This window comes from Xenopus tropicalis, chromosome 9 (genome assembly GCF_000004195.4).
Source record: "Xenopus tropicalis strain Nigerian chromosome 9, UCB_Xtro_10.0, whole genome shotgun sequence".
In the NCBI taxonomy this organism is placed as follows: Eukaryota; Metazoa; Chordata; class Amphibia; order Anura; family Pipidae; genus Xenopus; species Xenopus tropicalis.
In genome coordinates, this window is record NC_030685.2 from 77,278,159 (window position 1) to 77,290,420 (window position 12,262).

A 12,262-nucleotide genomic window follows, 5' to 3' on the forward strand; every position below is an offset into this window, starting at 1 on the left:
TTATAGGAAGGAGCGAGCATGAAGGTGCTCGGCACTGAAACTGGCACATTTGGCCGTAAAAAATACAGGGGATTTGTAAAATGTGCAAGGGAATTTTAGAGAAACAAGCGTATGTTTGGCTTATTGGATTTGTGTATAGAGAAATAACGGCATGAGATAAGGAAAGTTAATATAGGCTTGGGCAGCATATAGCAACACGTGTCAACTCACCTGATTTTATAGCAATCCCTTCCCCCAATCAGGAGCTAGCAGGTAGTAACGGCTCTGTTTGTGCCGGAAGGGATGGCCAATCCGGTGGCTAGTAAGGAAACTGGCTAACACTTGGTCTAAACAAAGGGCTTATAGGGGGCAGTACAGACCTCAATTATGTTCAACATGAGTTCAATCAGTATAACCCTGTGTTGTACAAGCGTCTACTACTCTAAAGGTCCCCATACATGAGCCGATCCGCTTGCTTGGCGATGTCACCAAGCGAGCAGATTTTCTCCCGATATCCCCACCTACGGTTGGGCGATATCGGGAGAATCCAGGCTAATTAGATCGTTTGGCCCTGAGGCCAAATGATTGAATTATAACGACGGGGTATAAGAAAAGTCGGTCCGGGGACCGCATCAACGAGCAAATGCGGTCCCTGATCCGACTAGATTTTCTAACCTGCCCGATCGAGATCTGGCCAATTTCAGGCCAGATATTGGTCGGGCAGGCCCGTCAGTAGTGCCCATTCATGGGCCGATTAGCTGCCGAATCGGTCTAAGGACGCATGTGTCTTCACCCTAAAAGCACCGGTTGTGATTTTAACTCCTATATTACATATGACCTGGTGTCCTTGGTTCAAAAATTGCATATTTTAGCCTGATTTAGCTAAACAAGTGGTGGGCTTAAGCTAGCTTCTCAAATCTTTTGGACCCTGGGCCACATAGGAAGCCTATGCAGACCCATTAGGAGAGGCCCGCGCTGATGAGATTTTTCCACTTTCAGGATCAATATCTGACAATACTCTGAGCAGATATCGATGATGGAGGCTGCTGTTTGGCCCTATACACAGGCCAATGCCAGACTAGGTATGGCCAGCTTAAAGGTGGCCATACAGGGGCCATTTAGACCAATTCAGCAGCTTATATGCCCGTGTATGGGCACCCCCCATGGGAACTGACATCTGGCCCAGCTCTCGATCAGGGACCACGTCAGCCCATTAATGTGCCCCCGATCTGATGGCTCCTATGCCAGCCATTTTAATTAGCCCAATATCGGCAGAAGATCCGCTCACTTGTCAACCTCGCAATACGAGTGGATCTTATAGTGTATGGCCACCTTTACTGCCCTGATTCCACCATGTTTATGTAAAAATGCAAAATCATAATCTATTACGACTTTGATCCATTACGACTTAATCATGAAAAAATGAAGCTGGATATTTTGTATTACTATACAGAAAACATGTTTACAGTAAAAGTCCTATTTATATACCTTCTGTTGAATATAGGTGTTTACTGACCATTTAACAAAAGGTAAGTTTTTTCCCTGTGTGCATAGATTAAAATTCCTACTGGTGGCCAGAGCTGACCTATTTTTCTACTTCATATTTTCCAACTTCATATTTTCTACTACACATGCACACATGGAAATGTTCCTTTGTTAACTCCTTGTGCTGGGCAAGACAATGGCTGAATGGTTCAAGCACTATAAAGATACTCTAGTGTGTGCCAACCCTATTGGTTCCTATTGTGGTCACAAAAGTATGCTGCTGACTGCAGTGGATCTCAGATAAGGCAAATAAATTAGTCTTTTACCTGCTAAATAATATATTGCGTTTCTTCTTTTAAGGGATTCTATTAGAATCTTTATACTTGGGATGAATCCTTTACTTTGCCTTTAAAGGAAGAGGAACGTTATCATATGTAACTAGACTAATGGAAAGCAATCAGCTTCCAAGCACTAATATGATATCACAGCAGCGCAGGATCTATTTACAGATCAACTCAGTTCAGGCTTTTAGGGCTTAGCTTTTATTTCAGAGTAAAGGTGGCCATACACGCACCGATATTATCGTACGAAACCTCGTTTCGTACGATAATCGGTGCGTGTATGGCATGTCAGCGAGCCGACCGATATCGCAGGAAGCTGCTGAAATCGGTCGGCTCGCCGATCGGCCCGCCGATCGGCCAAGTTAGAAAATTTTGATCGGGCGCCATAGAAGGCGCCTGACCAAAATTCTCCCTTCAGAGCTGAATCGGCAGAAGGAGGTAGAAATCCTATTGTTTCTACCTCCTTACCTGCCGATTCAGCCCTGAATGGTGTGTGGCGGATCTGACGATGTTTCGTGCGACCGACGGTCGTACGAAACATCGTGAGATCGCCACGTGTATGGCCAGCTTAATAGTGGCCATACACGTAGCAATAACGATCTTGGTCGCAGGAAATATAGTTTGTTTCCCCCATTGACGTTCAGGGCTGAATTGTCAGATATGGGGGTAGGAACAATAGGGATATCAATGGGGCAGGTTAAAAAATTTACTTAGTTCGGGAACCACATCGGCTCGTTGATGCGGTCCCAGAACCGACTGCACTTATTACTGGTGTTCTAATTAGCCTAAATTCACCCGATATGGCCCACCCCATAGGTGTGATCTTAACGTGTATGGCCACCATTAGTCGCCCACGATAGATCTCTGCTATCGCGGGAGTCTAACTTCTCTGAGAGGGCTTTCCCACTGGCAACAATAGAAGTTGCCAGTGGAAAGCCCTTTTGCATTGCTTCGGTAATCCAAAGTCACGCAAAGTTGCCTCCTGCTAGCAACTTCACTCGACTTCAGAAAGCAAAGCGATTTGAAGGGCTTTCCACCGGCAATACAAGAAACGTAAGTTCAATGAGGAAGGAGAAGACCAAAATGTTAAAAGGGGTGGTTCACCTATAACATATTCTAATTATGTAGAATGGCCAATACTAAGCAACTTTTCAATTAGTCTTCATTGTTTTTAGAGTTTAGGTGCCTTCTTCTTCTGAATTTTCAAATGGGGGCCACTGACCCTGGGCAGCCAAAAAACTGTTTCCCTGTGAGGCTACAACTTTATTGTTACTTTTTATTACAGGTATAGGACCTGTTATCCAGAATGCTCTGGATAAGCGATCTTATTGTAATTTGGATCTCTGTACCTTAAGTGTTCTAAAAAATTATTTAAACATCAGTTAAACCCAATTGTTCTGCCCCCAATAAGGGGTAATTATCTCTTAGTTGGGATCAAGTACAGGTACTGTTTTATTATTACAGAGAAAAAGGAATCATTTAACCATGAAATAAACCCAATAGGGCTGTTCTGCCCCCAATAAGGGGTAATTATATCTTAGTTGGGATCAAGTACAGGTACTGTTTTATTATTACAGAGAAAAGAGAATCATTTAACCATTAAATAAACCCAATAGGGCTGTTCTGCCCCCAATAAGGGGTAATTATATCTTAGTTGGGATCAAGTACAGGTACTGTTTTATTATTACAGAGAAAAGGGAATCATTTAACCATTAAATAAACCCAATAGGGCTGTTCTGCCCCAATAAGGGGTAATTATATCTTAGTTGGGATCAAGTAAAAAGTTCTGTTTTATTATTACAAAGAAAAAGGAAATCATTTTTAAAAATTAGAATTATTTGCTTATAATGGAGTCTATGGGAGATGGCCTTCCGTAATTCGAAACTTTTTGGATAACAGGTTTCCGGATAAGGGATCCTATGCCTGTACTTATTTTTCTATTCAGGTCTTTTCCTATTCATATACCAGTCTCTCATTCACATCACTCCCTGGTAGCTAAGGTCATTTGAACCATAGCAACCAGATAACTGCTGAAATTCCAAACTGGAGAGTTGCTGCTGTAACAAAAATAAAAAATGAAGATGATATCAAATTAAAAGTTAAACCAAAGCTGAACAATCCCTTTATCCAAACTCAATTGCCACTGGGAAGAACTTGGGGGCATCCTCCTAACAGAATCTGAAGTCTGTAGGGCCCAAGATGTTTTCTTGTTATCTATGAATGTTTTTACTAAACGGATACATAATATACACTTAATACTACAAGAAATGTAACAATGTTATTGCATCCCTAGTCCGATTACAAAATGTGACATATTGTATGAAATTCCATTTATTTCAGGCAGCTGTAACAATTCTAAACTTTGCAAACTTTCACACAGCCTCAATCTTTGAGCTAGAAAACACGATCCTGGTTTCTGAGCAAGTTGACTCAAGTAAGCCAAGTTTTGGTTTTGATGCCAAAACCACAGAACATTTTCTTTTGCCTTTTTGTGGTCTTGAGTAACACAAAAACCACAAATTAACAAATACACTGTTTAAACATTCTTAAACTGAGCTGGGAAAATTGTGTGTTCCGAGTGCGCCACGGACACCTTCTTATCTATAGAATCAGACCCAAAATAGCTAGGTGAAAGCACAGTTTGTCACTGGTGAACCCCAGAGTCAAATAAGGATCTAATGCAGGCATTTGAGAGTATACACAAGCATTAATATTTATTGAAACCCTGTCCAGGCAGGGATGCCAATGTACTCTGGTTTCAAAACTGGAGACGGGCCGTGCCAGTGGAAGTCAGAAGTTGGCACATTAGGATAATAGATTTGCTGCCCATGAAGCAGCTCAGCACCCTATGCCATAGGACTGATAAAAATAAGTGAAGCTTTAAGAATATTATAGCAACTTTCCAATTGGGTTTTATTGACCATTTACTGACTCTTACTGACTGCCAAAAGAACTACTGTTCTGTGAGGCTACAATGTCAATGTTACTCTCTCGCTATAAGCCCTGTCCTATTCATCTTCCAGTCTAGCATACAACCCATTGCCTGGTTGCTATGTTAAACTGGATCCTAGAAACCAAATACAAATTCAAAACTGGAGAGCTAGTAAGCAAAATGCTACATGATTCAAAAACAACAAAATCAGAAGACCAACTGCAAAATTCTCAGAATATCACTGTTTGCAGTTCTTAAACTGGTGGACTTAATAGGCAAGGGGGCTCAGATATGATTTCCCACCAGTGATTTACGTGAATGCTGGTACAGCAGTGCAAATTTACCACGGCATTGTAACGTGTGTCAGTGCTGTAAAGGTGAAGTACCCTTTTCAGAACCATTTAAAGGGGACCTGTCCCCCCCACATATAAAAAGCTGTATAATAAAAGTAATTTTAAAATGAAACGCCAATTATTTTTTTTAATTAAATCATCCATACCTGTTATAAATGTATTTAAAAATCAGAGCTGTCAATCATATATTGCCTGCCTCGCCTCTATGCCTGTGGCATAGAGGCGGGACAGGCAATATATGATTGACAACTCTGTTTTTAATTACAATAACTTTCACTTTTCATTCAGCACTAGATATCACCTAGATGCCAAATGCATATGATTTTGGGGGGGATACAAAGCTTCCCTTAATAACAGTGTTCACAAAATGGTGCCGGCCTGCTGGCTCTGACTGTAAATTCCAAGACCGAAGGGAAAAGAAATTCAATAACCTATATAGTGTTAGTAACGTTTATTTTGCTTAACTAACATGATAGAAAAAGATTTGGAATTATTTTTTAGGGTGACAGGTCCCCTTTAATCACTCCCAGTAAATAACAAAAGCCTGCAATAACAGCAGAGGCAAAATCCTCAGAGACTGCAGCCACTTTCCCTCATTAGCCACATGAGTTATGACTCCCAGCACAGTGTCAGTTAAGGCCATGGTGGCAAAGGGGCCCCTGTAGCCCAAAGCCGAGTTGAAAGGGAGAGCCTTTGCTTATGTCAGCTTGTTTCTCTTGCCCCAAAGGGATCCACCATATGTTCCTAAGTGTTCACAGCAGGAACAACGTCCAAGAAAACACAAAATATGGCTTACCACCAACACACATTATTACTATTATTTTCAAACATTATGCTATAAAGGTGCAGGGTCAGCTGCATGTACAACTATAAATATTGCACAATTAATCTGCTCAAACAACAAGTTTTGCAATTTCCTTTATAAAAAAAACACAACAACAACAAAAGCTCAAAACACAAACCCCAATTCCACACCAAAACAGATTGTGCCAGTTAAGCTAGTTATAAAGAAATAACCTCTCCTTAGGACACTATGTACTGCCTGCAGATCACAGTTTTTTGGAGAGAGAGAGAGAATAAAACGCATGCCTTCTTCTAGAGGAAATATTGATTTTGATTCAAAAACTGATGAGATTTAAACACCAATATAGAGGAACTGGGTAATAAATATACATGAGTATGCTGCAATGCAGTCTCTCCCATGGATTTTGTAGGGTTTGCACTATTAAAGGGAGAGTTGGCCAGAAGTGCTAGCGGAGTTAGAAGGCACGTGTATGAAGCTGCCAGGGCCATTATAGCAGCGGGGTTAACATGAAAGGCACAAAAACAGTCCAGAATTGTAGAGATGGTCTGGGGGTACGGGACCCGGGGCCCAAAGCAGCTGATGGTCAGTTCCAAGGTATTTTAATGTAAGAAGGCCAATTAGCACGAAGAACCTATGTGCTGTTCTTGGGGTTATAGCAGTAGGTGTTCTCAAATACCTGTAACCCACTTAGAAGACAAGGGGGGGGGGGGGGGGCAGTGAAATTTAGAACATTTGATCCACCTAGCCATTAAATTTTCCCCATCTGTGGTCAGTCTGTAAGACATTACAAAGGGAAATGATTTAAAGAGAAACAATGCAACATTATATATTAGCAACATATCCTGATAGTAAGTGAGCTCCAAAGTTTATTCTAAGGGTGAAGACACACAGAGCTACTAGTAGCAGCTACTTTTTAAAGGCTACTAAACTCCAGAAAATCCCCTGCCATAAAGAATGAGAATTGCCTCTGCTAAAACACACGTAGAGACAATTATCAGTAAATGATCAGCATTGTCTATTTTAGAAGCCACGACAAGTAGCTGCTACTAGTAGCTCCATGTGTCTTCACCCTAAGAGAAAAAGTACACTGGAAAAAACATCCGAATAACCTTAAACATTTAACTGCCCCTACCTACTTTGTATTATGTTCAGGCCACTCCTATTCATGTTTCAGTCATTACAATCTCTTCCTAGTTTCTAGGAACCCTGAATCCTAGCAACCAGATAGCTGCTTAAGTACAAAACTGTATAGATGCTAAACAAAGAGCTAAATAATCTTTAGTACACACAAAAAACTAAAAATTAAGATTACAAATTGTCTCAGAATATCAGTACAAGCAAAATCTAATTCAATTAAAAGGTAAACTGGTCATTTAGCCTGACCCAGGCAAATGCTTATTTTATCTGATTTCCGTGCAGTAAAGGCAGTCGTAGGAAGTTACAGAGGGGGAGGGAGGTGGCTTGGGGGTCTCTTTAAGAGCAATCCAAGTTGTAAACACACAGATCCCGGAGAGTGCAGAGCCATGGGACGGGTGTATATTACCAATTAAAACAAATATTTTCAAAAGGAAATGAGAACAGAGTGGAAAAGTCTTAAAAACATAAATGCATCTGAATAGCCAGAAGCACCGAAGAGACCATCAAATTCGGTTTAGAACCTTTTGACCCCAGAAAGTCTCCGATTTCTCCACAACACCTATCTAATGCAGCTGGCAGCCCATTGGTTATAAAATACCAAAAGCCCAACATTCTGTAATACCATCTTGCTCAACCAAAAAGGTCACCGACCAGTTCATCTTTTAATGCATCATCCTGTGCAACAGGAAGGAGACACGGAATGCCATTTCACATTGGACCACGGGAGTATTAAAGGGATAGTCCATTATTAAATTAACTTTTAGCGTGCAGATGGTTTAAAACCCATACATGACTACCTCCATTTACCCTTCTGCTTTGCCTGTCCCCTAAGTGAAAGTGCAGTAAAAATGCTGGCTGCCAGGGTCAGTGACCCCCAATAACCACAAAACAGATTGATTGTAAAGCTAGAGGTTTCCCATTATTGTCATTTGTTTGTGCCTCCTAAGATTTATCCTAGGAGTCAAGTAAATAACCTTGTTGCTATGTACAGTTAGCATAACAACCAGACATCACAAAGACAGTAAAAGAAATTTACCGCAATTTTTCATATTGGTTTCTGAGATATTTGCAGTTTTAGGCTGCTAATCACATTTTAATGGTTCAGCAGCTCTCTTAGCTATGGTCACTGACTTTCAATGTGCCACCTGCAGAGCCAGTTAACCATAAATTAACCCTAAAAGAGCTTCTCATATTAGCAATCTAAAACTGCAAGCTTCTAAGAAACCACTAAAACATGAAAAATGTAAAACACACAATATTTCAGAGAAGAACTCTTACCAATGTTTACATCTTTATTTCAGGTTTAATTTGCTTTAAGTCTTTCCCCTTAATTACTACGAGATCTTACAGATCTGAAACGTGACCCTTTGATAAGCTTTAGCAACGTGATACTTTAAAACGAAATTGAACGACGAAATGTTTGTGATTACATTTTTTAAAAGTGGCATTTGGTCTTTTATCGAGTTAATCTTGGGCAGAAAATGCAATTTCACAGCACAATCTGCCCACATTGAATCAATACCACTACAGACATAGGGCTAGACTCTCCCCCTATTTAATAACCACAAGGAAAAAGATCCATTCAGCAGAGCCCTTGAAGACCTGAAAGCTTTATAAATAAAGCTGAATGTCTGACTTTGGGGAACAATACCGAAGCAACTCAGGAGCAACTGGAGAGTGAAATCAAATCTGAAAGGCCGGAGAATGGTCCGACTCTATAGCGTACTCTGCACCAATGAACCAGAACACGTTCCACTGGCTGGAAGGAACAGATAAATCAGACATTAAGCATTCACGTTTCTTCTGTTCGCAAACAACACGGCCTTTCATTGCTCAGCTCTGGACAAGTGAGCAGATTTTCCAAAGCGCAACACACCATTTGCTAAGTTGGCATAAACCCTGACAGGTCCGCAACACAATGGGGGAAAATAAATGAGGAAATCAATGCAGCTTCCCGTCTAAGCGTGAATCTGACCGGTTCCAAGACGCGAGCAGTTTAAACTGTAAAAGCTCTTGAAGCAAAGACAGTGGGATTCAGTTCGTGCTTGGTTAAATAAAAGGAGCCTGCGACTGGGCGATACATACAAATTCAGGTAAATGTCAGCAGCTGAATGACAGCGCTGGATAAAGCACACTCCTCTTAATAAAATGGAAATCTGCGAGGATTATGGAAGTCTGAGAGGCTGAAAAAGCCCAAGGGTTGCTCCAAAAAAACACTATGTATGCCTGTCCAGAAGGGCACTGGAGCCAGTTAATCCTTTTGCTGCCAGACAGACTTGGAACAGGCTTGTTTGCCCCTTTGGCAATGAAAGAATTTAATGCTTTTTGATAGATGGCTTCACAATCAATGGAAATATCCTTAAAGAATCCCTGGCACTTATTAGGTTAACCACCCCAGGCTTTTCTAGATAAAATCTAGTTATACACTAGACTGTTGTATTCCAGAGGGTTTTTTTTTTTTGCAGTTCATATAAGTTAATGCCTAAAAACCAATGTCGCACATAAAGAAGGTCATCCATTGTCCCCCACCTATATACAAGATTTAATTGGGACGACTCGCTTAAAGCAAATAAAGCTACAGTGCAATGAACAAACCTTGCAATGGGAATATTAATGCGTACATAGGGCTGAGTGGATGTTGATTGATTATCACACAACTATAGCAAGAAATCCTGCAGCGATGTGTGCACAAAGCAGCCATGGCAATGCATCTATCAGTGAGCCGAACTGTATAGGGCTTGCCACCTGCCTAAACCACTTACTTTGCAAATTATTCTGCAATGCTAAGCATTCTGCAACCCCGCAACTAGCTACGGGCGAGTTGCAGCCTTGCCATTCCGTGCCCGGAGCAGACACCTTGCCCATACAGTGCAAATTTTGTTTAAAGATTCTCGTGTTACCTAGTTTCCCCCTTAAAGAAAGGCAGGCCGTTTACAGCTAGATACACAAAAACGACTTGAAAGAAATAAAATCAGATTATGGAGACTGCCATGATGATAAAACTAAAGAGACTTGCGTGATACAGATGAAAGGTAGTTTAAAGTGAACTGATACTACGTAGGTAACTGCAGATCTAACCAATATAATGCTAACTCATCTGCGGTAACTGGCAGCTAAAAGTGTCACTTTTACAATGCCAGATTGTGTTCAAAGCAATCGGTGCATACACACAGACATCCCCGTAAGGATTTGACATTTAACTGGCGTATCAGCCATTTTATTAGACCAACCACAAACACGTGTGAGACTGTCTTACCTGAGGAACAGGAGATAAGAAAGACTGCAAAGGCCAGCTTGGTAGCAGCTCCCATGTTTTTTCCTTTACAGTTTGTGTTCCTTTTTAACAATCCAATGACCTATCCCAGAGGAAGCAGCAGGCGTCCGCAAAGATCTTTTTAGAAACAATCCGAGAGAAAACAGTTTATGCCCATTCCAGATAAAGCAATAAGGATTTATCCCAGATAAAGCATATATCCATGGAAAGCCTTTAGGATCGATCCCAGAGAAAGCAGAAAGCCTGAGGGAGGGGGGGGGGGGTTTAAAGATATATCCCAGAGTAAAACTAGATTATAATAAAGGGAGAATCACAAATCAAGAAGTCTGGGGAGGGATCTAAACAGTTAATATCAATGGCAAACTTTTAGGATGTATCCCAGAGAAATCTATATATGACCATGAAGAATATTTAGGATGTTCCCCAGAGAGATGTATATAGCCAAGAACCTTTAGGCTCTGTCCCAGAGAATGCTGGATATGTCTGTTTAGGATCCAACCCAGAGAAAGCTGTTCGTGTCCATGGAGAAATCTTAGCATAAATCCCAGAGAGTAGAAACGATGTCCAGTGAGAAGCTTTACAATCTACCCTAATAGAGATGATGATCTACCCCAGAGTGCAGAGTTGGACCAGTCCATCAGGATCTACCCCAGAGTGCAGAGTTGACGTCCTTTAGGAATCTTTAGGATCTACTCCAGAGTTGACGTCCTTTAGGAATCTTTAGGATCTACCCCAGAGTTGACGTCCATTAGGAATCTTTAGGATCTACCCCAGAGTTGACGTCCATTAGGAATCTTTAGGATCTACCCCAGAGTGCAGAGCTGACATCCATTAGGAATCTTTAGGATCTACCCCAGAGTGCAGAGCTGACGTCCATTAGGAATCTTTAGGATCTACCCCAGAGTGCAGAGCTGACGTCCATTAGGAATCTTTAGGATCTATCCCAGAGAGCAGAGATGGACCAGTCCAAAGAGAAACTTTAGGGGGGGTTTATACCACAGGGAACAGGAGTTCATAGGGTGTCCCCCATATAATGCTACGGATAGCCAAGTGGAACCTTTAGGAAGAGCAGGACGTGTCCATGGGGAGAAGAGATGGGGGGGTATGAGGGTCAGCCAGGAAAGGGTGGGATGGGGCAGGTGTGCCAGACTTGGGGGGTATGAGGGATTTCGCCCCCCCTGAGCTGTGCCAGTGGTGGTGCCCCAGGAATACTAATAGGAAAGGGCTGGTAGAATGAAAGGTTAGCCCAGCTGGTACCCAAGTGCCCATGAAGTTCCCATGGCCAGGGATGAGGGGATATATCCGAGCCCCCCGCTTCCCGGGATCCAATACAAACACGGGCGTTACGGTACAAGCGCCCAAGGAATGAGAGAGTCGGTCGGTCTGTCCCTCACTCACGCCTCGGCAAGGAGCCGCTCCGTGACGGTAACTGCCCGCCTTTACTCCCTCCGCCAGCTCCAGCGCAACGTGTCTGAACGTCCGCCACCTCCCGGGCTAATCTCATCTCTCCCCATTCAGCAGCGCGGATTGCTGCCCCCCCTCTGGCCCAAGATGGCGGCCCCCGCACCGATTGTTTTTGTTTTCTCGCCTTCCCTCCCTCAGCCAGCCCTGAGAGAACCCGGCACCGCCCACTGTGACTGGCGGATAGCGGAGCCAATAGCGCCGCGGCGTGGGACGTCGTCCCGAAACTGCGCTTTGGCCAATAAGGAGTGGGCAAAACGCAGTGGGCGGGTTTCCGGAAGTGACGCGAAGGGAGCGGGGTGGGGCGAGAAAGTAGTGTTATTTGGGACAAAGTGAATGTGTTATTTTAGTGTTGGTCAGGAGCAATACTAGCCGTTGAGCTTTGCAGGAGCTGAAGTACAGTTACTGTTGCCGAACTACAGCTCTCAACCTCGCATTGGAGGGTACTGGGAGCTGCTTTACATCGGGTGGAATGTAGTCTCCGTGCTTCATGTT

The 12,262-nt window shown here is 42.6% G+C and overlaps 1 protein-coding gene across 2 annotated transcripts in view; it reads right to left on the reverse strand.

Annotated features, from left to right (window-relative positions):
- The window catches only part of acvr2a (activin A receptor type 2A), a 52,660-nt gene extending 41,738 nt beyond the window's left edge, over window positions 1–10,922 (reverse strand). The window contains exon 1 of one of the 2 annotated variants that reach the window (XM_018097055.2): window positions 10,289–10,922. In XM_018097055.2, the coding sequence (XP_017952544.1) occupies window positions 10,289–10,343 (55 nt within the window). In that variant the 5' untranslated portion in view covers window positions 10,344–10,922. 2 annotated transcript variants of the gene reach the window in all.
- Window positions 10,923–12,262: the final 1,340 nt, after the last annotated feature.